Source organism: Hypanus sabinus, chromosome 9 (genome assembly GCF_030144855.1).
Source record: "Hypanus sabinus isolate sHypSab1 chromosome 9, sHypSab1.hap1, whole genome shotgun sequence".
Classification (NCBI taxonomy): Eukaryota; Metazoa; Chordata; class Chondrichthyes; order Myliobatiformes; family Dasyatidae; genus Hypanus; species Hypanus sabinus.
Genome location: NC_082714.1, coordinates 7,082,383 through 7,108,463, shown reverse-complemented (window position 1 = coordinate 7,108,463; position 26,081 = coordinate 7,082,383). Strand labels below are relative to the sequence as shown.

Below are 26,081 nucleotides of genomic sequence, written 5' to 3'. Positions count from 1 at the left end.
CAGATAATAATCTGTTTTCCTGTTCTTGCAACCAAAGTGGATAACCTCACATTTATCCATATTAAATTGCATCTACCATGAATTTGCCCACTCACCTAACCTATCCAAGTCACCCTGCATCCTCTTAGCATCCTCCTCACAGCTAACACCGCCGCCCAGCTTCGTGTCATCCGCAAACTTGGAGATGCTGCATTTAATTCCCTCGTCTAAATCATTAATATATATTGTAAACAACTGGGGTCCCAGCACTGAGCCTTGTGGTACCCCACTAGTCACTGCCTGCCATTCTGAAAAGGTCCCGTTTACTCCCACTCTTTGCTTCCTGTCTGCCAACCAATTCCCTATCCACATTAATACCATACCCCCAATACCGTGTGCTTTAAGTTTGTACACTAATCTCCTGTGTGGGACCTTGTTAAAAGCCTTTTGAAAATCTAAATATACCTTATCCACTGGCTCTCCCCTATCCACTCTACTAGCTACATCTTCAAAAAATTATATAAGATTCGTCAGACATGGTTTTTCTTTCACAAATCCATGCACACTTTGTCCGATGATTTCACCTCTTTCCAAATGTGCTGTTATCACATCTTTGATAACCGACTCTGGCATTTTCTACACCACCAATGTCAGACTAACCGGTCTATAATTCCCTGGTTTTTCTCTCCCTCCTTTTTTAAAAAGTGGGGTTACATTAGCCACCCTCCAATCCTCAGGAACTAATCCAGAATCTAAGGAGTTTTGAAAAATTATCACTAATGCATCCACTATTTCTTGGACTACTTCCTTAAGCACGCTGGGATGCAGACCATCTGGCCCTGGGGATTTATCTGCCTTTAATCCCTTCAATTTACCTAACACCACTTCCCTACTAACATGTATTTCCCTCAGTTCCTCCATCTCACTAGACCCTCGGTCCCTTACTATTTCCGGAAGATTATTTATGTCCTCCTCAGTGAAGACAGAACCAAAGTGGTTATTCAATTGGTCTGCCATGTCTTTGTTCCCTATGATCAATTCACCTGGTTTCTGGCTATAAAGGATCTAAATTTGTCTTGACCAATCTTTTTCTTTTCACGTATCAATAAAAGCTTTTACAGTCAGTTTTTTTATGTTCCCTGCCAGCTTTCTCTCATAATCTTTTTTCCCATTCCTAACTAACCCTTTCTCCTCCTCTGCTGGTCTCTGAATTTCTCCCTGTCCTCAGGTGTGCTGCTTTTTTTTGCTAATTTATATGTTTCTTCTTTGGACTTGATACTATCCCTAATTTCCCTTGTCAGCCACTGATGCACTACCTTCCCTGGTTTATTCTTTTGCCAAACTGGGATGAACAATTGTTGTAGTTCATCCATGCAATCTTTAAATGCTTGCCATTGCGTATCCACCGTCAACCCTTTAAGTATCATTTGCCAGTCTATCTTAGCTAATTCACGTCTCATACCTTCAAAGTTACCCTTACCCTTCTTTAAGTTCAGAACCTTTGTTTCTGAATTAACTATGTCACTCTCCATCTTAATAGCACACAAGCTCTGAAATGCAGATATCTAATCAGAAATCATGTGGTAGCATCTCAATGCATAAAGGTGTGCAGGCATGGTCAAAGGTTTCAGTTGTTCAGACCAAACATCAGAATAGGGAAAAAAAGGATTACTTTGACTGTGGGATGATTGTTGGTGCTAGATGCGGTAGTTTGAGTATCTCAGAAACTACTGATCTCCTGGAATTTTCATGCACAGCTGTCTCAAGAACATAGAGAAAGATGTGAAAAAACATCCAGTGAGCAGCAATTCTGTGGGCCTGAACTACTTGTTAATGAGAAGTCAGAGGTGAATGGCCAGACTGACAGGAAGGTGACAGTTCCTCAAATAACTATGTCATACAATAGTAGTCTGTAAAAGAGCTTTGCTGAGTGCACAATGCATTGAACCTTGAAGTAGATGGGCTGCAGCAGCAGAAGACCACTGGGTTCCACTCCTGTACCTAATGAAGCGGCCACTGAGTGAATAAGTCAATACCAAAAGCATCCACGGTTTCACTAAGATGGGTTTCATTCGCTGTAGGTCAGTTCATGGCTTTGTATGCTTCTGTTAGATTTCTTAAGCGGTCAGCTTGAAATGCACAGAGTTCTCCATGTTTCTGTTGTTATCATATACTTAAGAGCATGGAGCAACTGGAAGTGAGCTCCATCTGTGGTTTGCCATATTATTATAGGCTTCACTTGTGTTTTGGTATTAAACTTTAGTTCAAGTTTATTGTCATTCAATTGTACACATCTACAGCTAAACAAAACAATGTTCCTCTCAGGCCAAGGTGCAAAACACATTACAAATCACATAAAGCGCTTAAAATAATGTTAACAGACAAAAAAGTATCCTGTAGATGTACAAGTTGAGATAAAGTGCATCTGTGACATTTACATATATGCAACAGTATAATGCTTCTGGTGCTGTCATAAATGAATACCTATAAATAAATTCTTTAGCTGTGAGAATAAGTAAACTGATTTAAAATATTTAAAATCAGTATGTTGTGCTGTCAAAATGAATGTATTTTTAACCAAGGATTAATTGTAAAACTGATTTTTCTTCTTGATGCCTCCACAGGTTGGATAGACAAACTCAGGCCACCACAATGATATATCAAATTTTTGGAGGGTACTTAAGATCCAGAGGTATGTTGTATTTTTATAAAGATTTGAGTCATTTTATATTTTTAACATTTCTTGTACAATTAATGGATGTGTAAATCAAAACTGCTTTTTGCTTTCTAGGCATCAGTATTACCTGATCGTAGAAAGGTGGATATTTATTGTACTGTGCTGAAGTTCTTCAGTGTTAAAATTCTTGAACATTTTATGTTACTGTATTTTTCTAACAGTGTTTTTCTGATTTTAGTTAAATGCCTAAACTGCAAAGGAGTTTCTGACACCTATGACCCATATTTGGATATTGCTCTAGAAATAAAGGTATTTGAGTATACTTTTTGCTAATCAACAAACTTGTATTTGTAAGAACCGATTCCCTGTCTTTGCATTTGTACAAGCTTTTTCTATTAGTCAACCTTGATTTTCATAGCTGAGAGGTTTACTTCCTTGCTGTAGAAACACTGCCCAGAGGTTATGCTTGCTTCTAGTGCAGCAAACTACAAGACAGTCTTTGTGGTTAGCCCTCACCTTCAGACAGAGGTCAATAACGTTTCAAAGCAACCCAAGTCTAAATGAGCCACTGGGAGCATTGCCTTTATACAAGAAGACAGTGAACTGAAAGCAAGCTTCATTAAACCTCATTAATTTGGTCTCGACTATTGAATTGTATTTGCTTCTGGATACAATTTACATTTTTGATTACATTAACTAATTTACATTTAAATCCACATTTTAAAAACAGGACTTCAAGAAATTAATGATTGGAAAAAATTCTCTGACTTTGGGTAAAAAAAATCAGTGGAGTAGGGCTAAATGGAAACCGGTAAAGGAATGATAGGCCAAATACCTGTGTAGTAAATGATTCTTTTCCAACATGCAGTGTAGGTAAAATTTTTCTAAATTACTACGTTGTTTTAGGCTGCAGGAAATTTGGATACATCATGATAATTATCAGCTAATACAATCGTTGCCAATTTATAAACATGAGATTTGGCAGATGCTGGAAATCTACAGTAGCACACATCCAGGGGAATTCAGGAGGTCAGGCAGCTATGGAGGGGAATAAATAGTCAATTTTTCAGCCAAGTTCCTGCATCAAGACTGGAAAAGAAGGGGCAAAAAGCCAGAATAAGAAGGTGGGAGGAGGGTCTCAGCCCCAAACATTGATGTTTACTCTTTTCCATAGATACTGCCTGACCTGTTAGTTCCATCAGTATTTTATGTGTGTTACTCTGGATTTCCAGCATCTACTGAATCTTTTGTATTATTGATTGGAAAGAAAGGGGGAATAAGAAGGTGGAGGGAGGGGATGGAGTACAAGTTGGAAGGTGATAGGTGAAGCCAGGTGAGGGGAGGGAGGTGAAGTAAGAAGCTAGAAGGTAATGGGTTAAAAATAAAGGGCTGAAGAAGAAGGAACCTTACAGAAGAGGAGAGTGGACCATGGGGGGAAAGGGTGGGAGGAAGGGAACCAGAGGAAAAGGATAAGCAGGTAAGGAGTAAAGAGGAGATTAGAAGGGAACCTGAATGGGGAATAGAAAAGGAGGGAGGGGGAGAAATTTGCAGAATAATTTTATAACTTGATTCAGATGTGAAAAGTCTGGATATTAAATGTTTTGAATTTGCTGTTATAAATCTGATAACTGATGAGCAGATGATACTTGCTGCTAATATTAACTACTTAGTATAACCTTATGGTTTGAGGGAATAAAAGATGTAAGTTTATGTTGCTGATTAAATTCTGATCTTGATTACACACTTATAACCTTTTAGTTTTCTGTTCAGTTTGGATTTTCATTTTTAATTTAATTTTAAGTTGCATGTGATTTCTTTTTAATTTTGTAGAATTTTATTTTTCAGTCCAGTGGTTCAGGGAATGGTTATAACAAATATAAATCTTTCACATGCTTTTAAGACTCTCAATGTATTAAACATTTTGGGATTTTTAAGAATTTTAGTATTTTGTCTTATGATCATATGTGAATATTTTTTATAGACAGCACCAAACATCACAAAAGCTCTGGATCAGTTTGTGAAACCTGAACAGCTAGATGGAGAAAATGCATACAAATGTACCAAGTGAGTAAACTACTTGCTACTGCAATTAAGGTTTGGTTGCCAACTGTTGATCGGCCCTTTTGTGTCTAATATATTGATATCACCACGGCAGTTTACCTTCCACACTGATAATCCAGTGTACTCAGGATTTTGGAATCTGAATCAGGTTTGTTACCACTGATGTGTGTCATGAAATTTGTTGTTTTGTTGCAAGACATAATTACTATACGTTATAAAAATGAATGGTGAAAAAGAGGAAGGGTGAGGTACTGGTTGCAGACCATTTTGTAATCTGATAGCAGAGGGGGAGAAGCTGTTCCTTCAGCCCACAATTGCTGACCCTTTAACCTACTCCAAGATCAATTTAATCCTTCCCTCTTAAGTAGCCCTCCATTTTTCTTTCATCCATGTGCCTAAGAGTCTTTTAAATTTCCCTAATGTATCTGAGCCTACCGCCATCCAGATAGCACATTCAAAGACTCACCATGCTGTGTAAAATAAAACCTACCTCCGATATCCTGCTTAAACCCTCCTCCAAACACTTTAAAGTTTTGCCCTCTCATTTTAGCCATTCCATCCTTAGAAAAAGTCTCTGGCTATCTACTCGAACTGTGCCACTTATTATCTTGTACACCTCTATCAAGTCACCTCTCATCTTCCTTTGCTCCAAAGAGAAAAGCTCTAGCTTGCTCTGTCTCTTAGATGAGGGTATCCTTCCCAGCCACTGACAATGAGGGACATTTCTTGTACATTACCCACTTGCTTCAGGACTGCAGCATTTCTTACCTTTGAATGGTCTATCACTAACTTGTTAAAAGTTTACCAAGGATCTCCTAAAGCATAGAACAGTACAGCGCAGAAAAATACCTTTCGTTCCACAATGTTATGCCTAACTAAAAAATTTAGTCATCAAATGGCCAAGTAAACTAATTCCTTGTGCCTGCCTACACAATGTCAGTATCCTTCCATTTTCCTCACATTCATGTGTCTGTCTAAGCATCTCTTAGAAGTCTCTAATGTATCTGCCTCTACCACCAACTTAGGCAGCACATCTCAGGCACCCAGCACTCTTGTTTTTTAAAAAAAAAACAATTTGCACCTCACATTTCCTTTGAAATTACCATGACAAGACAAAGAAACATATAGCACTGCTTAACATTAATTTTACATATTTGGGAGCCACCAAATTTCATTATGTTCTTCTTAAACCTATAACTTCTACTGGGGCACAGGCCGCTGATAGCAGCTCACCAGAGTCCTCTTTACGAGGTTGATTGCCCCAATGGCTTCCACAGCTTTCACCACGTGACTTCATATGTCTTCTAACCAATAATCCTTCCTCTCCCAGGGACAAGTCTTCAGAACTTCTGTTAGAGTTTCTGTGGCTCCAGGTTTTGTTGGGAGCTACATTGGTTACTAGACCCATGCTCAATCCTCTTCGTTTCATAGCTGGGCTTGGGGCTGTCCAGTGGAGTTAAATTTCAATATGGATAAAGATCATAAGACATCGGCCAACTTTACAGATTATATAAAAATAGGTGAAGGGGTAAGTAGTGTTGAGGAAGCAGGGAATCTGCAGAAAGACTTCCAACAGATTAGGAGAATGGACAAAGAAGTGGCAGATGGAATATAATGTAGAGAAGTGGATGGTCATGCATTTTGGTGGAAGGAATAAAGATATAAACTATTTTCCAAGCAAGGAGCTATTTCAGAAATCAGAAGGGACTTGTGAGTCCCAGTGCAGCTCTCACTAAAGGTTAACTCGTAGATTGAGTAGATAGAAAAGCAAGAGCAATGTCAGCATTCATTTTGAGAGGACTAGAATATAAAAGTAAGGATGTAATGCTGAGGCTTTATAAGATATTAGACCACATTTGGAGTATTATGAGCAGTGTTGTGGCTCCATATCAAAGGAGATGTGCAGTTGCAGAGGGGTCCAGAGGAGATTCATGAGAATGATTCAGGGATTGAAAGGGTTTGATGGCTCTGAGCTGGTCCTCACTGGAGTTTAGAAGAATTGGTGGGGGGGAGGGGGGAATCCTCAATGAAACCTATCAAGTATTGAAAGGCCTAGGTAGAGTGTCTTTGGAGAGGATGTTTCCAACAGTAATTGAGTCTAGGACCAGAGGGCACAGCCTCAGAATAGAAGGGTGTCTCTTTAGAACAGAGGTGAGGAGGAATTTCTCTAGCCAGAGGGAGGCGAATCTAGAATTCATTGCCACAGATGACTGTGGAGGCCAAGTCTTTGAGTATATTTCACAATGATAATAAGCAAGCATTGTCATGCTTCCAAAGCCAAAATAGCAAGCCCACTAACACTAACCTGTATGTGTTTGCAATGTGGGAGGAAACCCACACAGTAATGGGGAGAACATACAAACTCCTTACAGGCACGGGAGGAATTAAACCCCAGTCTTACTGCCGACGATATAAAATGTTGCACTATGTGCCACCCTCACTGTTGGAGCAGAGAACTAATGTTTTTAACCTCTTCCCCCATTTAATATCATGTCATTATCTTACTGTCAGCTATCCCATCGTAAAACAGAGAAAGCATGGAGGAATACACTGGGCCTTTCTGATGCATCTTTCAATAAAACTTCCTGTAAAACTGGTAAATTACAAGCAGTCTGCATGTACTGCTTTTTTAGCATGTCATGTGTTTCAGATGAGAACCTTCATCTCTTTTAGATTCTGAGTTGTGAAATTCCATCTGAAATGCAATAAACTATAAAAGGATTTTATTTTTATTTATCGGAAAATACAGCATGGAACAATTCCTTCCGGCCCAATGAGCCGCCTTGCCCAGTAACCCCTGATTTAACCCTAGCCTAATCACAGGACAATTTAGAATGACTAGTTAACCTACTAACCGATAAAACTTAAGAGGAAACTGGAGCACTCAGGAAATTGGTTCATGGGGGGAACATACAAGCTCCGTACAGACGGTGCTAGAATTGAACCCTGAACTCCAGAACACCATCCATTTGAAATATTTGCCCTTTAAGAGGTTTCAAATAGTAATTTATCACACTAACTCCTGCGCTACTGTGACGCCATGTTCTAGCAACAGCATCAATCATTTTGTGCATAAAGAATATATTTTTCCATGGAGATTTCCCTTTGAAATATTTGTCCTTTAAGAGGTTTAAAATAATAACTCTTTCCATTCTTCAATTATTCCGGTTAAGGGTTTGCCTACAGAGAATAAAAAGCAGATCTTGGTAGACAGTCATCCAAAACTGCATCAAGTTAATGTTTCCTGATTAGATCAGTGGCCAGTTTAGTGGACAGTATAACTGAATGAAATATTATGATTGTCTTATTACTGAATACGGGAGAATACCAATAACCTTAAACTTCACAACCTTATCAATAGTAGAGATAGGTAATATTGTATCTTGTGTATATATATTTAAATCTGGCCTTAATGTCACATTGTTTAAAGTGGTTTATTTGGAATTCTTATACTACTCAAATATCAAAAGGATCGCACTGTTATTATCATTCAGCTAAAACTGAGAACTCTGCAGTTGTGGCATTGTAAAAAGACTTGCTTGTTTACTTTGTTGTTTGTTAATTTTTTTTTAAGTAGTCTCTTAATTTGAAGTTTAAATTACCATTTGCCAGGGTACAATTTTGGTGGCCAAGAATATCATTTCTGTGCGAAGCAATCTATTAAACAGCAAAGGCAAGAAATTGACCATAAACATAAGAGACTCTGCTGATGCTGGATGTCCAAAGCAACACACACAAAGTGTTTGAGGAACTCAGCAGGTCAGGCAGCATCCATGGAGGGGAATAAACAGCCCACGATTTGGGCCAAGTCTGTTTGTCAGGACTGGAAAGGAAGGGGAAGGGGTACAGGCTAAAAGGTGAAATTCTCTAATTAATGCAATTTCCTGTCACAGCTTAGCAGATGAAAAACCAGACCTTTGGTTCCTCAAGCACATTTGTTTGATATATATTGCAAGATAAATGTTCTGCATTAAATAGCACTTTCTAGCATGCAAGGTTATTTTAAAAGAGCAGACTCAATGGGCCAAATGTCCCAATTCTCCTTCATGTGTCTTACAACTAACAAATCCAAATCATACAGTGCCTCTAAAAAGTATTCAACCCCTTGGAAGTTTTCATGTTTTATTGTTTTACAGTATTGAATCACAGTGGATTTAATTTGGCTTTTTTGACACTGATCAACGGAAAAGGCTCTTTTGTGTCAGTGAAAGCAGATCTCTACAAAGTGATCTGAATTAATTACAAATATAAAACACAACAATTGATTGCAAAAGTATTCACCCTCTTCAAGTCAGTATTTATTAGATGCAACTTTGACAACAATTACAACCTTGAGACTGTAATCAGCTTTGCACATCTAGACAATGCAATTTTTCCCCATTTTCCTTTACAGAACTGCTCAAGCTCTGTCACATTGCATGGTTATCGTGAGTGAACAGTCCTTTTCAAGTCCAGCCACAAATTCTCAATTGCATTGAGATCTGGTCTCTGACTTGGCCACTCCAGGGCATTAACTTTGTTGTTTTTAAGCCATTCCTTTGCAGCTTTGGCTTTATGCTTGGGGTCATTGTCTTGCTAGAAAGTAAATCTTCTCCTGAGTCTCTTTTCTCATGCAGACTGCATCAGGTTTTCCTCCAGAATTTCCCTGTATTTTGCTGTGTTCATTTTACTCTCCATAAGCCTTCCAGCACCTACTGCAGTGAAGCATCCCCACAATGTGATGTAGCCACCACCCTGCTTCATGTCCAAAGCAACACACACAAAGCGTTTGAGGAACTCAGCAGGTCAGGCAGCATCGATGGTGTGTTTTTGATGATGTGTGGCATTTGACTATCACCAAACATAGCATGTAGTCTATTGGCACAAAAACCTCAATTTTGATTTCAGTTGACATTGGACATTGAACCCTTGGACACTACCTCACTTTTTTTAATATATATTTCTGGTTTTGCATGATTTTTAATCTATTCAATATGCACTGACTGTAATTAATTCACTTATATATTTTTTTGTTTTTCCTTCTATATTATGTATTGCATTGCACTGCTGCTAAGTTAACAAATTTTACAATACATGCCAGCGATAATATATCTGATTCTGATTGACTTCAGAGTCTCCCACATGCCTTCTGGCAAACTCTAGCCAAGATTTCATATATGTTTTTTCAACAATGGCTTTCTCTTTGTCATTCTCCAATAAAGCTGCAACTGGTGAAGGACCCGGGCCACAGTTGTTGTATACGCAGTCTCTCCCATCTCAGCCACTGAAGCTTGTAGCTCCTCCGGAAATGCCACAAGTGTCATGGTGGCCTCCCTCACTGGTCCCCTTCTTGCATGGTCACTCAGTTTTTGTGAATGGCCTACACCAGGCAGATTTACAGCTGTGCCATATTCTTTCCATTTCTTGATTGACTGTACTCCAAGGGATATTCAGTGACTTGGAAATTTTCTTGTATTCATCTCTTGACTTGTGCTTTTCAATAACCTTTTCGCAGAGTTGCTTGGAGTGTTATTTTGCCTTCATGGTGGTGTTTTTGCCGAGATACTGATTCACTAGCGGTTGGACCTTCCAGATACAGGTGTATTTTTACTACAATCAATTGCACAAAGGTCTCCAAAAACAGATCTTCATTTAACTAATTCTGTGACTTCTAAAAACCATTGGCTGTACCAGTCATTTGGTGTGTCATATTAAAGGAGGTGAATACTTTGCAATCAATTGATTTGTTTTTTGTATACTTGTATTTAATTTTGATCATTTTATAGAGATTTATTTTCACTTTGACACGGAAGAGTCTTTTTCTATTATCAGTGTCCAAAAAATGCCAAATTAAATCTACTGTGAATCAATGTTGTAAAACAATAAAACATGAATTCTTCCAAGAGAGGAGAATACTTTTTATAGGCGTTGTAGCTGTGTGGTAACTTCAAACAAGTAGTTAGCTAATTGTCTGATTTCTTTTGTAATAAAACCAGGTGTAAGAAAATGGTTCCTGCCTCAAAGCGATTCACCATCCATCGAGCTTCAAACGTGCTGACACTCTCCCTAAAGCGCTTTGCTAACTTTACCGGTGGAAAGATTGCAAAGGTATTGTTTTAGTTTTGAGAATTAATACATCAGTGTTTGAGACAAGGCATTCTCTAGGGTAACTGCCTTAAACGAGCATGTTCAAATTATGATGTCATGAATTACCTTTACTGTTTTTCACAGCCTCTGGTTTCTTTTCTTAGTTATATAATAGAATACTAAATAAGGTTTTTCAGAGGGAAGAGGATATAAAGAGGCTACGAGGGATACAGATGTTTATTGTTTCCTTAGAGATACAGCATAGTAGCAGGCCCTTCTGGCCCAATGAGCCAAGCCTTCCAATTAGACCCAGATGATCAATTAACCTGATTTTTGGGACTGCAGTACTCAGAAGTCTTTGGCACAGGTACTATATATAGCTAGGGTGCCTAAGACATTTGCACATACTGTATATTAGGTCCTTCCAGATACCAAGTAATATTTAATATTGCTAAGATAATACAAAGCTAAGTACTCTTATTCCTGTTTCCCAACCACCTTCCTATGTTAACCAGTATACAGTACTGTATGTCTTTGGAATGTGGGAGTATTTGGAAGAAACCATGTGGTTAAACTCCTTAAAGACAGTGGTGGAGTTGAACTTGGTCCCTGGTGCTGTAATAGCGTTATGCTGTGTACATGGGCAAGAATATGGGGGAGACGATCTAATTGTGGGAAAGTATGAAGTAATCTGGTTTGTTGATTACAACCATAAAGCAGAATTAAATTTAAACAGAGAGAAACTAATTAATGTTCAAAGAGGCATAGGTGTTCATGCAGACAGGTCACTGAAAGACAACATACAGGTGTAGCAAGTGGTGTTGAAAGAAAATAACTTTTTGATGTTTGTTACGAGAGTACTTAGTATAAAAGTATAATAGTCTTGCTGTGATTATTTAGGGCTTTGGTGATATACTTGCCATAGGAGTATAGAATCTATTCACAGACTTGCTGTTCCCAGAGAGGGCAGGTTGGCTAAAAAAGAAGAAATTGGATAGATTGTGCCCTGCAGCTAAGAAGAATTGGAATTAATCCTTTAAAGTTTGCCATGTTCTTACAAGACACATTAGGGTGAATGGAGGAGTTTGGCACCAGTGGTCATTGTCAATGAATAGGGTGTGGAGCACATAGAGCTGGGCTGAGGAGAAATTTCCTCATTGAAGGGGTGATGGATCTTTGGAATTTTCTATCCTGGTTTAGTCATTGAGTTTATCAAAACAACAAGAAGAGTTCTGGTTGTCAAATGAATTGAGAGAAAAGTGGGTAATATTAGGAAATGTGGGCTTCGATCCACCATGTGCCTGAACAGCAGATATTCCACTCTACTCCTCCTCTGGTTAATTACGTTCTTAAACTCACCGTTTCCTCTCAACCTAGTTTGTTTTTTGTCATCATTTAAGAGTAAAGTGCAAGTTCCAATTGAGACACCAAGTTGTTCTGTTTAGACTTTGAGACCACTTATCGAAGCTCATTTATCTGAATATTGAGGTTGGTTAAATGAGATTTGTGTTGCTTTCATATACTTGCATTAAAATACGTAATCAATATTGACTTTACTTTCTGGGACTGGCCCTTCTATCAGTGGTGGAAAACTCTGTTCCCTTGAGACATACAGGATCTCTATATTGAATATTATAGGGCCAAGTTGCAGCCCTCTCCACCTGAGGCAAAATGGGGTGCTCTTAAGAGAAAGATACTGTGATTCAGAGCAATGCAAATAGTTTTTAGTGTATCTAGTTTTTTTTTAGTGCCATCCCAGAGTACTTTATGATCAGTGAAGTCCTTCTGAAGTGTTTCAACATGAAGTATTCAAAATGTGCATCAAGACTATCTGCCCATTAAGGCTGCACTTTTTAACTACAGAAACTTACAAGCCCTTCTGCTGCCACTGTTGTGCCGATCTTTTAACTCTAAGATCAATCTAACTCTTCCCTCCTACATAGCCTTCCATTTTCAGTCAACCGTGCCTATCTTAGAGTTTCTTAAATGCCTCTGATGTACCTGCCTCAACAACCACTGCCATATCTTATCCAAATTTCTGTAACTTGAGCAAATTCATTATTTCCCTTGTTATGAGATTAATTATGGAATAAAGTATTTTAAAATGTACAAAGATTTGCAATACCTTATTTATGAAGCAAGCCATCTTAATTTTAGGAGGTGAGATATTCTGAGTATCTGGATGTTCGGCCTTATATGTCACAGTCAAACGGAGAACCGGTGGTCTATGCTTTGTATGCAGTGTTGGTACATTCAGGATTCAGCTGTCATGCTGGACATTACTACTGTTACATCAAGGTAATTACTTAGTTCAGTTATCATTCAACCATACATAAACAGCATTCCTCCGGAGCTGAGGTGCAAAAGACATAGCACATATGATTATAATTTCAGAAGTAGTCAAATTATTAAAAGGTATTTGCATCAAAAGTTATCTGTATATTTTTGGGTTAATGTGATTGAAGAAGAATGGCCCTTAACTGGGCAGTGGAGTTAACGGGGCACCATCATGATGGTGTTTCTGTAGTAAGCTATTCTTGTTTTTACGAGGCCGAGTTGCTAGCTTGACACTAAACCTGACTTGGGTTTGAACTTGGGAACTTCCGCTCCAGAGTCCGGCACTGATATTATTGCACCACCAAGTGGGAATGTGATTGAAGATTAACCCTATTTGACACACGTACATTGAAACTTGAAATAAAATCCATCAGTTGCGTCGGGGGTGTGCTGGGAACAACCTGCAAGTGTGGCCACTCTTCTGGTGCCAATGTAGTATGCCCAAGCATAACCCAAACCTGTACGTCTTTGGAATATGGGAGGAAACACACGCAGTCGCAGGGAGAGTATATAAGCTACTTACCAACAGTGGTAGGAATCAAAACCCCTATCAGTGATCACTGATGCTAAGAGCAATTGCACTAACTGCTTGCTACTGTGCCATCCCGTAGTATGTTTAACCAAATCTCTAAAAATTACTGTAAGTTTTTGGGTGAATGTGTTAAGTTCCTAGTATTTCTTCAGAACATGATTTTGTAGTGGAAGCTTTAACCACTGTTTGTAATTGAAAATGAATATGTCTCCAGGCAAGTAATGGACAGTGGTACCAGATGAACGATTCCCTCGTATCTGCAAGTGATATCCGATCAGTGCTGAATCAGCAAGCTTATGTACTGTTTTATATCAGGTACTTCAACAAGATATTTGGGAAGTGAAATTTTCATGTACTCAGAACTTTGCCCTTTGACTAAAGCAATAATGCATGATTTTTTTTCAGATCACATGACACAAAAAATGGGTCAAAGCATTCTAATCACATGGGCCAGTCTTCTCCGAGGCCACCTGTCAATCAGCGATTGGCTACCAACCAGTCTCTTTCTGGTTTCATTGGATCACAACTCTCTCCACAAATGACCAAGGTAGGAAAAATAAGTGAATTTGTCAGCTTGGGGGCAATCGCTTAATATTTTTGTATGAGATGAGCCAGTGGCATCCAGCATACATGCTGATGTGATGCAGCAAAAAAATTTGGTGTCTTAGATTTTAATTACACCATTTATCATAAGAGGTGTTATTGAGATAGGATTATGTACTTGTGGGTGTTTTTTGTGTGAAATCAAGGGAACGGACATTTGAAAACACAAGGGATTCTGCAGGTGCTGGATATCTGGAGCGATACATACAAATGCCGGGGGAGCTCAACAGGTCAGGCAGCATTGATGGAAATGATGGGTCAAGACCTTTCCTCAGGACTGGAAAGGAGAGGAGAAGTTGCTAGAATAAACAGGTGCTGGGAGAAGATCTAGTTAGAAGGTGATAGGTGAAGCTAAGTGGGTGGGTTCATTGGAATATTTTTGGTTTTAGTTTGATTTCTCTGCATTGTTCAAAAATAAATATTTCAATCTCTGACACCATAAGACCAGAGGAGCAGTTAGGCCATTCAGCCCATTGAGTGTGCTATGAAATTCCATCATGTCTGATTTATTATCCCTCTCAACCCCATTCTTTTGTCTTTGCCCTGTAACCTTTCACACCTTACTAATCAAAAACCTATCAACCTCACCTTTAAATATACTGAAGCTGAATAAATGCAAGATCATGATTAATAGGTTTGGCTTCATTACCTTCTACTACTGCATGCAGCACCAAGACTCAAAAGCTTATTTACAATAGCCCTTCACTAGGGTCTCAGCTTGAAATGTCAACTGCTTATTCCTATCCATATATGCTTCCTGACTTGAATTCCTCCAGTATTTTGTGTGTTGCTCTAGATTTCAAGAATCTCTGGATTCTCTTGTGTTTATTAAATTTATCTAAGTTATTCATCTTATTATCGTGAATGGTATGTACTGTTTTATTTTGCATTGAGTGTTAGGTACAGGTTCCCCCTCTATCCAAAAGTAGAGTGTTCCTGTGAAACCTTTCGTAAAACGAAGAAGCGATTACCATTAATTTATTCGGGAAGAACTTTTGAGCGTTCCCGGACCCAGAAAATAATCTACCAAATCAAACCAAATAACACATAAAACCTAAAATAGCACTAATATATAGTAAAGCAGGAATGATACGATAAATACACAGCCTAAATAAAGTAGAACTAACATATGTACAGTGTAGTTTCACCAGAATCGGGAAGATTCAGCCAAAAACCGATTTGTAGGAAAAAATCAGCACGTGCACGCATGCGCACACACCTGCCTGCGCAAGGCTTCATGGTCATGATAGTCTTTTCTCAGGGTAAACACAAATTTAAAGCAGGCACCTTTTTTCGTAAAGCAAAAATCCTCTTCAGATTTCTTTCAGTTAGTGAAAACAGGTACTAATTTAGGTCTTTCGTAAAAGCGAAGTGGCGTAAAGCGACCTTCATATAGCGGAGGCACCTGTACTCATTTTGTATTAAGTATTCCTCAAAATTCAGAAGTAAGATTTATTATCATAGTACATACATGTCACCACATACAACATGAGATTATTTTTCCTGTGGGCGTACTTAGCAAATCTATAAAACAGTAACTGTAAACAGGATCAATGAACAACAAACTGTGCAAATGCAAATAAATAGCAATAAATAACTAGAGCCCTTAAAGTGAGACCATCGGTTGTGGGATCGCCAGAAATAGAATGAGTGTAGGTATCCCCTTTTGTTCAAGAGCCTGTTGGTTGAGAAGTTGTAACTGTTCATGAACCTGGTGGTGTGAGTCCTGAGACTCTTGTACCTTCTACCTGATGGCAGGAAAAAAAGAGCATGGCCTGGGTGGTGAGGATCTTTGATGATGGATGCTGCTCTTCTAAGGCAACGTTTCATGTAGATGTGCTCAATAGTTGAGAGGACTCTTTACCTGTGATGTACTGGGCCAAATCCATTACCTTTTATAGGATTTTCCACTCAAAGGTATTGGTGTTCCCACACCAGCCCATAATGCAGCCAGTCAGCATGCTTTCCATTGCATGTTTTTAGAAGTTAGCTAAGGTCTTTGATGACTTGCCAAATCTCTGCAGACTTCTGAGGAAGGAGAGGCACTGTCGTGTTTTCTTCACAATTATATGATGGGTCCAGGACAGGTGCTCTAAGATAGTGACACCCAGAAATTTAAAGTTACTGGCTCGTGGACTTCACTGTTTTAGTACGTGACAACAACAGGGCGCCATGGTATCGTAGCAGTTAGCACAGCGCTAGTACAGCTCGGAGCATTGGGGTGCAGAGCTTGATGCCATCTGTCTGGAGTTTTTGCATCCTTGCTGTGGGTTTCTTCCAGCAGTCCAAAGACCTACTGGTTAGTAGGTTGATTAGAACTTGTAAATTGTCCTTTGATTAGGCTAGGGTTAAATGGGTAGGTTGCTGGTTCGAGCAGCTCATTGAGCCCGAAGGCTGCATACTATCTCTAAATAAAATAATTAGAAATAAAATTCAAACTGAATGATGCTCATACTAAAATTGCATTCTCTGTAGGGGTTAATTTTGAAATGTTCTATGTACTTTGCGGTTTAGTGAATTATTTTCCTGCATTACAGAAATCAAATCACTTAACAAATGGAAATTGCTCCCCGAAGGATGTTCACAGCAATGCAACGCCCAGCACAAGTGGAACCAGGACCATTTCTACGCCCCCTGGACCCTCTCAGAGCCGGTTACTGCCTAGACCAACCACCTTACCCGAATCTTCCAAGCGGCAGAAGCTTTCATTTAGTATACAGCCTTCCAAGCCGGGATCGAGACAAGCCCAGCCTGCGACCAAGCTCCACAGTAGTCCATTGGAGAACTTGTACAAAGCTCCATCCAGTGTTTCCCACACCAATGTTTCACCGTCTACCTCGGGTACCTCAGCGCCAGCATCCCCACCCTCCATTCCATCTGCGACAACCGTCGCAACCAGTCAACCCATGGCATCCAACACTTCCTCTTCTCACTTAATGGTGAACGGTCAGTCCAAGGGATCTTCCAACTCTCTCGTTCCATACAATGAGGAATCTTCAGAGGAATCAGATGAAGAACCCAAAGGCTCGATTAAGGAAAATGGCTATGCAAAGTCTCTGAATAGAGCAATGAATGGAACTGCACCCAGTGTATATCTCAAAATGAATTCGGTGCCTGCAGCCACCACCGATGACTGCCACCCAGAAAAGCTAACTGAGATGGATGCAACGAAAACTGATGCACTTCGAGATCATGGCAGGCATCCGACATCTGAACCTATTGTTCCTCAGGAGCAGTCTGTGAACTGTCCTGCAAACGGTTTACCAACAAAGGGATCACCAGCTCATGAAGTAAGTTTTTAAGATTAGCTTTATTGTCACTTTTACATGTGAAATGTGATATTTACATCAATGTTCAAAGCAAATTTATTAACAAAGTAAATATGTGTCAACATTAGTTCTCTGAGATTTGTTTTCTTAAGGTCATTCACAGTAGATGCAAAGAAACTCAATAGAAACAATGAAGTACTACATACAAGCAAAGACAGACGCAGACCCAATGTGCAGTGGAAGACAAACTATGCAAATACAATCAATCAATAAATAACTATTCTATAATATTGACAACATGAATTGTAGAGTACTAGAAAGTGAGTCAGTTGATTGTGGAGTTGGTTCAGAGTTGTGGTGAGTGAATTTATCTGTGCTGTTTCAAGAGCCTGATGGTTGTAAGCTAATGACTGTTTCTGAACCTGGTGGTGTTGGACCTAAGGCACCTTTACCTCCTCCCAATGGCAGCAACGAGAAGGAAGCATAGCCCCAATAGTGGGGGTCCTTGATGATGGCTGCTGCTTTCTTGTGGCAGCGCTCCTTGGTGATGTGCTCAATGGAAGGCTTTGTTTGTGCTGGACTGATCACAATTTCTATTGTAATAATTGCTGTTGAAGGGATATTTATTGGGATGTTTTGACAGCTCAAACTTTGGCCAGTAGATGGCAGAAGGAACAGGGATGTTTGAACTGTGAACGTGTTGCATCATCAATCACAGTCCGTCCCTTTTACAGTTGAGCTGGGAGCAGTTTAGCATAGAGGACTGCTGAAATGCAGTCCTTTCAGCCTACAATGTTGTGCTACCTTTTAACCTACACTGTAGATAAATTTAACCTTTTCCTCCTACCTAGCCCTCCATGTTCAAGTTCAGATTCAGTTGTCATTCAGCCATACGTGAATGCAGCCAAAGAAAGCAGCATTACTCTAGGGCCAGGATGCAAAACACAGTACCAACAATCATACACAGCACAAGACACCTGTAGCACCTACAAGAAGACGAGAGTGGATAATGGACCACTAAGAAATTGCGTTGAAGAGGTAGTAATGAGGAACAAAGTTAGCAGATAAACTTAAGTATTTTGTGTCAGTCTTCACTGTGGAAGACACCAGCTGTGTGCCAGAAGAAGGAGAATGTGCTTGGGAAGATGAGAGCTGTGAATGGGTCGTCTGGATCAGATGGACTATACCCCAGGGTTCTGAAAGAGATAGCTGAAGAGATTGTGGAGGCATTCGTAATGATTTTTCAAGAATCACTAGATTCTTGAATGGTCCTGGAGGCTGGAAAATTGTAAATGTCACTCCACTCTTTAAGAAGGGAGGGAAGTAGATGAAAGAAAATTACAGACCGTTTAGCCCAACCTCTGGTTTTCTTAAGGGAAAATCTTGCCTGACGAATCTTCCCTGTGGAAGTAATAGGATAGGCAAATGGGGGTCAGTGGATGTTGTTTGCTTTGATTTCCGGAAGGCCTTTAACAAGATGCTGTACATAATTCTGCTTAAGAAGATAAGAGCTCATGATATTAGGAAAGATACGAGCATGGATAGAAGATTGGCTAGCAGGGTACAAAGCGTGAGAATAAAGAATAGAGAATGGGCCAGTTCTGTTTGGCTGCCGATAACAAGTGAAGTTCCGGTATTAAGACCACTTCTTTTCACGTTATATATCAATGCTTTTTATGGCTTTGAGGCCAAGTTTGCAGATAATAGGAAGGTAGGTGGAGGGGCAGGTAGAGTTGAGGAAGCAGGGAGTGTGCAAAAGGACTCGGGCAGATTGGGAGAATAGACAACAAAGTGGCAGATGGAATATAGTGTAGGGAAGTGTATGGCCATGCACTCTGGTAGAAGGAATCAAGGCAGAGACTATTCTCTAAATGGGGGAGGGGAATTTCAAAGGTCATAGGTCCCCTTATCTCTGAAAAGATGTGCCGGCATTGGAGAGGGTTCAGAGGAGGTTCACGAGAAGGATTCTGAGAATGAAAGGGTTAATGTACGAGGAGTGTTTGATGGCTCTGGGCCTGTACTTGCTGAAAATTAGAAGAATGAAGAGGTGGGAGTGGAATCTCAGTGAAACCTGTCAAATATTGAAAGGCCTATAGTGAATATGGAGATGTTTTTTGCGGGTGAGTCTAGGACCAGAGGGTGCAACCTCAGAATGGGGAAAAAAAGGATTACTTTGACTGTGGAATGATTGTTGGTGCTAGATGCGGTAGTTTGAGTATCTCAGAAACTACTGATCTCCTGGAATTTTCATGCACAGCTGTCTCAAGAACATAGAGAAAGATGTGAAAAAACATCCAGTGAGCAGCAATTCTGTGGGCCTGAACTACTTGTTAATGAGAAGTCAGAGGTGAATGGCCAGACTGACAGGAAGGTGACAGTTCCTCAAATAACTATGTCATACAATAGTAGTCTGTAAAAGAGCTTTGCTGAGTGCACAATGCATTGAACCTTGAAGTAGATGGGCTGCAGAATGTAGGGATGTCCATTTAGAACAGATGTGAAGAAATCTCTTTAGCCAGAGGGTGGTGAATCTGTGGAATTTATTTACACAGACAGCTGTGGAGGCCAAGTCGTTGAGTATATTTAAAGCAGAGGTTGATTATTTATGGTGTGAAAGGTTACAAAGAGAAGGAAAGAGAATGGGGTTGAATAGGAAAATAAATCAGTCATAACAGAATAGTGGAGCAGACTTGATGGGCTGAGTGGCCTGGTTCAGCTGCTATGTCTTATGGTATAATGGTCTTCGCTCCAAAGAAAGTAGCCCTAGTTCACTCAGTCTGTTGGCATAAGACATGGTCTCTAATCTAGGCTTCACTCTGGTAAATCTCCCCTGCACCCTCTGTAAAGCTTCAATATCCTTCTTATAATGAGATGACCTTAGAATAAACTTGGTCTAGGGTTGATCTGCTTTGTCCGAGTTCTCCTTTCTGGATTAGCCTAACCATAAGTTCCAGTTCAATTTCCTCTAATGTCTGTAAGGAGTTTGTCCATTGTCCAATCATGTGGAGTTCCTCCCATGTTCCAATGATATTTAGTTGGGGTTAGTAAGTTGCTGGCACTGGAAGCACGGTGACACTTCTGGGCTGCCCCCAGAACATCTCGGAACTGTTTTAGTCATTGACATAAATGCTGCATTTTGCAATCCTGATGAAGGGTCTCTACCCAAAATGTCGACCCTATTCCTCTGACTTGCTGAGTTCCTCCGGCATCGTGTGTATGCTGCTCTGGATTTCCTGCTTCTGCAGAATCTCTTGTTCATGACACATTTCACTGTGTGTTGCAATGTCAACATGGCAAGTAAAGCTAATCACAACAGAAGGGGATATGTACCCTTTTCTTTTAACATATTGCCAGAACTTTCCATCTTCACTGCCACACATGGAGAAATGTGGTTTATAGTCTTGGTATTTTCATTGGTTTTGTATTGTGATCAGTTTGTAATTGTTTGAAATATTTCTTCTTTCCAGGCCCGTCCTTTACTGAATCCAAACCTAGAACACACAACACAGAACTTAACAAGCAGAAAAATTGGATCTGAAGATGCCAGGTAGGATCTATAGTCCTGAATAATAGTTTTGTGCACAACAGCCTGAGTCACATTAAGAAGCCTTTTTATAATCCAAATCTAATCTAAAGTTAGTATTTGATATAATGTTGTATTGTCACTTGACATGTGTAATTTGCTTTCAATATACCATGTGGGAAAATGGCAGATGGAATTCAATGCAGACAAGTGTGAGATGTTGTATTTTGGGTGGACAGGCCAGGGTAGGTCTTACACAGTGAACGGTGGGTCACTGAGGGGTGCAGTTGAACAGAGGGATTTGGGAGTACAGATCCATAATTCCTTGAAAGTGGCAACTCGTAGATAAGGTCGTATAGAGCAGTTTTGGCACATTGGCCTTTATAAATTGAATTATTGAGCACAGGACTTGTGATGTTGAAGTTGTTCAAGATGTTAAAGGCTAAATTTGGAGTATTGTGTGCAGTTCTGGACAGTTACCTGTAGGAAAGATATCAATAAGATTAAAATAGTGCAGAGAAAATGTACAAGGATGGAAGGGTAAAAGGTGGGATATTTAATGGAAACTGAATGGGAACTTCTTCACTCGGGGTGGTGCAAGCTCCCGGGAGAAGTGGTGGATATGGGTTTGATCGCAACATTTAAGAGAAGTTTGAACAAGTACATGGATGGGAGGGGTATGGTCCAGGTGCAGGTTGATGGAAGTAGGCAGAATATCAGTTCAGCATGGCTTAATGGACCAAGGGCCTGTTTCTGTACTGTGGTGCTCTATGAGTATAATACCACAGAGTTCATCTGGGGAAGATACAATCGTGAGCAGTTAAGTGAACATTAGCCAAGGCTTTGAAGGACTATGAATCTCACTGCTCAGTTTGAAGAGATACACATATATAGGATCTTATCTAAAAGATTATGTTCCTGACAATACTCCACAATGGTGGCACAGAGATCATCTGTTCAATTCATGGTGTGGAAGGGTGAACGCTAACAATGTAAGAAAACTGTTGTCCTGGTGACATGAAAATTGAACATCAATTTCATCAAAACGTCTATGTGCTGAACCAGCTCCTCATCCCTTTGAGAGTTCACAGTAAATCCTCCTCACCGTGTTTAGGCTTGCCCTGTGATTCCAGAACTGTGACCCTCATCCTCCATGATGCTATTGAACATGACTACCTCAACTGTATTACTCATGCCCTCTTCTTACTGCTGCCACCAAGGAGGAAGTATAGGAGCCTGAAGACACACATTCATTGTTTAGGAACAGCTTCTTCCCCTCCGCCATCAAATTCTTGAATGGACAGTGAACGAACACTACCTCACTATTATTCTTTTTTTAAATTTTAATTTAATTTTTTGTATATATTTCTTATTGTAATCTAGTTTTTATTATTATATATTGCAATGTGCTGGTGCCACAAAACATCAATTTTCATGACATACCATATACCAGTAATAGTAAATCTGATTGTTGTTCAATGTAAATGGCTCACTAGAGGCTAACGACAAAACTTCAGGCTTAATGTAGATTGATTTTTGCAAACAAAATTTCATCCTTGTATAAAGTTGATCAATACAAGCAGATATATTAAATAATCTGACTTTTGGGAGGGATTGTAATATACATTTGTAGCTACTTTATTAGATAGCTCCTGTGCCTAATGAAGGGGCACTGAGTGTGCGTTTGTGGTCTGCTGCTGTAGCCCATCCATTTCGAGGTTTAACGTGTTGTGTGTTCAGAGTTGCTCTTCTGCACCCTGCTGTTGTAACATGTGGTTATTTCAGTTACTGTCACCTTTCTGTCAGCTTGAACCAGTCTGGTCATTCCCTTCTGAAATCTCTTACTGGCAAGACGTTTTTGCCAACAGAATTGCCACTTACTGGATTTCTGTGCACCATTCGTTGTAAACTCTAGAGACTATTGTGTGTGAAAATTCCAGGAGATCAGCTGTTTCTGACTCAAACTACCCTGTCTGACACCAACAATCATTCCACGGTCAAAGTCTCTTAGATGACATTTCTTCCCCGTTGTGCTGGTTTTGTTTGAACAACAAATGAACCTCCTGACCATGTTTTTATGCATTGGGTTGCTGCCACATGATTGGCTGATTAGATATTTGCATAAACTAGCTGATGTAGAAGTGTAGTGGCATCCACGCTGGACTTTGAGGCAAATGGTCCTGGTTTCAAATCCAGCCAGCTCCTTGCACACTTTCCATCTGTGCTGGGTTGAGCATCAAGCTAGCAACTTGACCTCATTTTCAAAAAAAAAACACAAATGCCAAAGAAACAGCAAGAAAAATATACTGCCCAATGTGCCACAAGGCGTGGAAAGGAACAGCAACCTAATAAAGTATAAGGGTAGGGTATAAAGATTAAGTATACACTTTTAGTACTGGTTGTGTTTGAATCCAATATTAAAAATAAACTAATACGATTATTTCTATTACAGAGAAAATGAACAGCACTTGTTTATCCCGTCGAAGACTGGCTCTGCAATGAATCATGGTGGCGGTGGTGATGCGGACATGGTCCAAAGATACATGACTGAGAAAGAAGCAAGTTTAAGTTCTCCATTAAAAGAAGCCACTGATGGGATGTCCCCATTGCCCTCAGTCAACCCGTTGAAAGGCAGTGGTGATTTTCAGAAAAACATTGATGGATGCGCTGCTGTTAGTGTCAGTTCCAACATCCAGAGTCCTGTCCACGATGTGCGACTGCTCCCAGAGGAAACTGATTCTGAGAAGCACACGGAAGAGAAAGTCAGACCTAGTCATAGTAGAAAGGAGACTCTGATGATGGACCACACCCCCAATGGCCATGGAATTGAGCATGATAAGCCATCTGCTCAAGATCCAGGCAACAAGCTGCCAGAAATGGAAAATCACCAAATTAAACCACAAACTGTTTACGATGATAAGAACAACTTGGAAAGAGAGGGTCATGCTATTCATAAGGAAAAAATCAGTCAAGATGAAATTCCTCTGGCAGGAAGATTTGAGCATTCAACTGAGAAGCATCAATCTGACAGGGAGACAGATAATCAAAAGCAGAATTGGGCATTTGAGGAAAGTGAACAACCTACCAACAAAGATAAGCTTCAAGAACAGCTTACAAAAAAGGATGTACCCCAAAAGCCAGAGCAGGAAACAAGTAGTTTAGTCATTGCATCTGTTAAGGAAACCTCTAATCAAACTAGGAATGGCAATTCAGAACGTGACATCACTTGCAGGACAGTTTTTTCTCCGAGCAGGGTCACGGCCGGTCTAGAGGAAACGCGGATTCAGGAGAAAGAAAGTACCATCACAGCACATGCAGACGCTCGCAGTAGAGAACAAACCAGTGAAGAGAAAAGTCGAATGTTGCAAAGGGATAGTCACAAGAATGATTCCAACTATAGGCACAGATCTAGGGAACACAAAGGAAGAAGGTTATCTCAAAATGAAAAGGAAATTGAAAAACCAACAAATTGCAGTTACAGTAATTGGTCTCACAAAACAGACTATCAAGATGGGAGAACTAATAAATATAAAAGAGATAATGAGTGTCCTGCAGACAGGCAAATTTACTGCAATTCAAAGCCGCTTCCATTTTACCATCACCCCTATCAGGATAAGTTCTACAGAGAGAGGTACAGCTCGGGCTCTAACGGAAGGTCTTGGAGCGGTCAATTTGAATATAATGGACTAGAGAGCAAATCTGGGCACAAACGGAAGCATTGCAGCAGTGAGTCCGACACCGAGAGGAAATGGAAAAAGTTCTGTAGGGATCGGCTGTCTGAGGAAAGGAGAATGAAAAGACACAAAAAATCAAAGAAGAAAAAGGCATCTAAAGATAAACACAGAGATAGAAATCATAGGTAAAATGGCTTTCATATGGTAATAGCAACAGGTGTCTCAGGCTTTAGTCTAAGCAGGGCTAGCAAACTTTTGAGAACCCATGCCCAAATTGCCAATAATCTTTTTTTAAAAATTCTCTTGTGTGCCTTGGTAATTTTGAGCAGAGATAATCATTGATGAATTAGTAACAATAATTATGGACTTTTTAAAGGATAATGGATGAGTCATATTGCTTATTTGTGTATATTTATTGTTTTATTATTGATAAAAAAACAGACAGATTGAAATAAATGATTCATTTCAGGAGGACTTTTGCATGGCGCAGTCCCTTCAGCCCACAATTGTACCAACCCTTTAACCTGCCCTAGGACCAATCTAACCCTTCCCTCCCACATAGCCCTTCAATTTTCTTTTATCCATGTACCTATTTTAGAGTCTCTGAAACGTTCCTGATGTATCTGCCTCTATCAGCACTTCTGCCAGTGTCTTCACTTTTTTTTTAAACATTCCCCTGCCACCCCCCCCCCCATATTTTCCTTCAAACACCTTAAAGTTATGATACCTCATATTAGCCATTTCCCCCTGAGTTAAAGCCTGGCTGTCCACTCAATCTGTGCCTCATCTTGTACATCTTATCGAGTCTCCTCTCATCCTCCTCTCCAAAGAGAAAAGCCCTAGTTCATTCAGCCCATCCTCATAAGAAATGCTCTCTCATCCAGGCAGCAGCCTGGTAAACCTCCTCTGCACTTTTCTCTAAAGCTTCCACATCCTTCCTATAATGAGGTAACCAGAACTGAACACAATCAAAAGATAACATCACTTCACAGCTCTTGAACCCCTTTCTTACGCCTTCTTAACCACCCTAAAAACTTGCACAGCAACTATGAGTGATCTGTGGTTGTGAAAACCAAGATCCCTCTGTTCCTCCATATTATTAAGAAGAATGCACTGTTAAGCATCAACTTGTTGTACCCACTGAGCTAGCATGATATTGGTTGGCCTTGAGATCAACCTGCTTTGATGTTTGTAAATGCTAGGATGAGTATGAAAAATCCCAGACCATCAATATCAAGATTTTCAAATTTAGACTAGAACTAATGACAATGAAGCGAAGCAGCACGGGAACCAGGCCCTTCAACCCACAGTCTGACTTGACCATCAATCCTGCCTTTTACTCACCCCATATGCTCACTTA

At 39.9% G+C, this 26,081-nt stretch overlaps 1 protein-coding gene across 5 annotated transcripts in view; it reads left to right on the top strand.

The window, feature by feature from the left end:
* The window catches only part of usp42 (ubiquitin specific peptidase 42), a 90,295-nt gene that overhangs the window by 39,025 nt on the left and 25,189 nt on the right, over positions 1 to 26,081 (top strand). For all 5 annotated transcript variants that reach the window (XM_059978991.1, XM_059978988.1, XM_059978989.1 and 2 more), the window contains 10 exons: positions 2,604 to 2,671; positions 2,895 to 2,965; positions 4,638 to 4,720; positions 10,693 to 10,804; positions 12,941 to 13,081; positions 13,867 to 13,967; positions 14,058 to 14,199; positions 16,793 to 17,545; positions 20,992 to 21,071; positions 23,500 to 24,906. In XM_059978991.1, the coding sequence (XP_059834974.1) occupies positions 2,604 to 2,671; positions 2,895 to 2,965; positions 4,638 to 4,720; positions 10,693 to 10,804; positions 12,941 to 13,081; positions 13,867 to 13,967; positions 14,058 to 14,199; positions 16,793 to 17,545; positions 20,992 to 21,071; positions 23,500 to 24,906 (2,958 nt within the window). The remainder of the gene's footprint in view (positions 1 to 2,603; positions 2,672 to 2,894; positions 2,966 to 4,637; positions 4,721 to 10,692; positions 10,805 to 12,940; positions 13,082 to 13,866; positions 13,968 to 14,057; positions 14,200 to 16,792; positions 17,546 to 20,991; positions 21,072 to 23,499; positions 24,907 to 26,081) is intronic.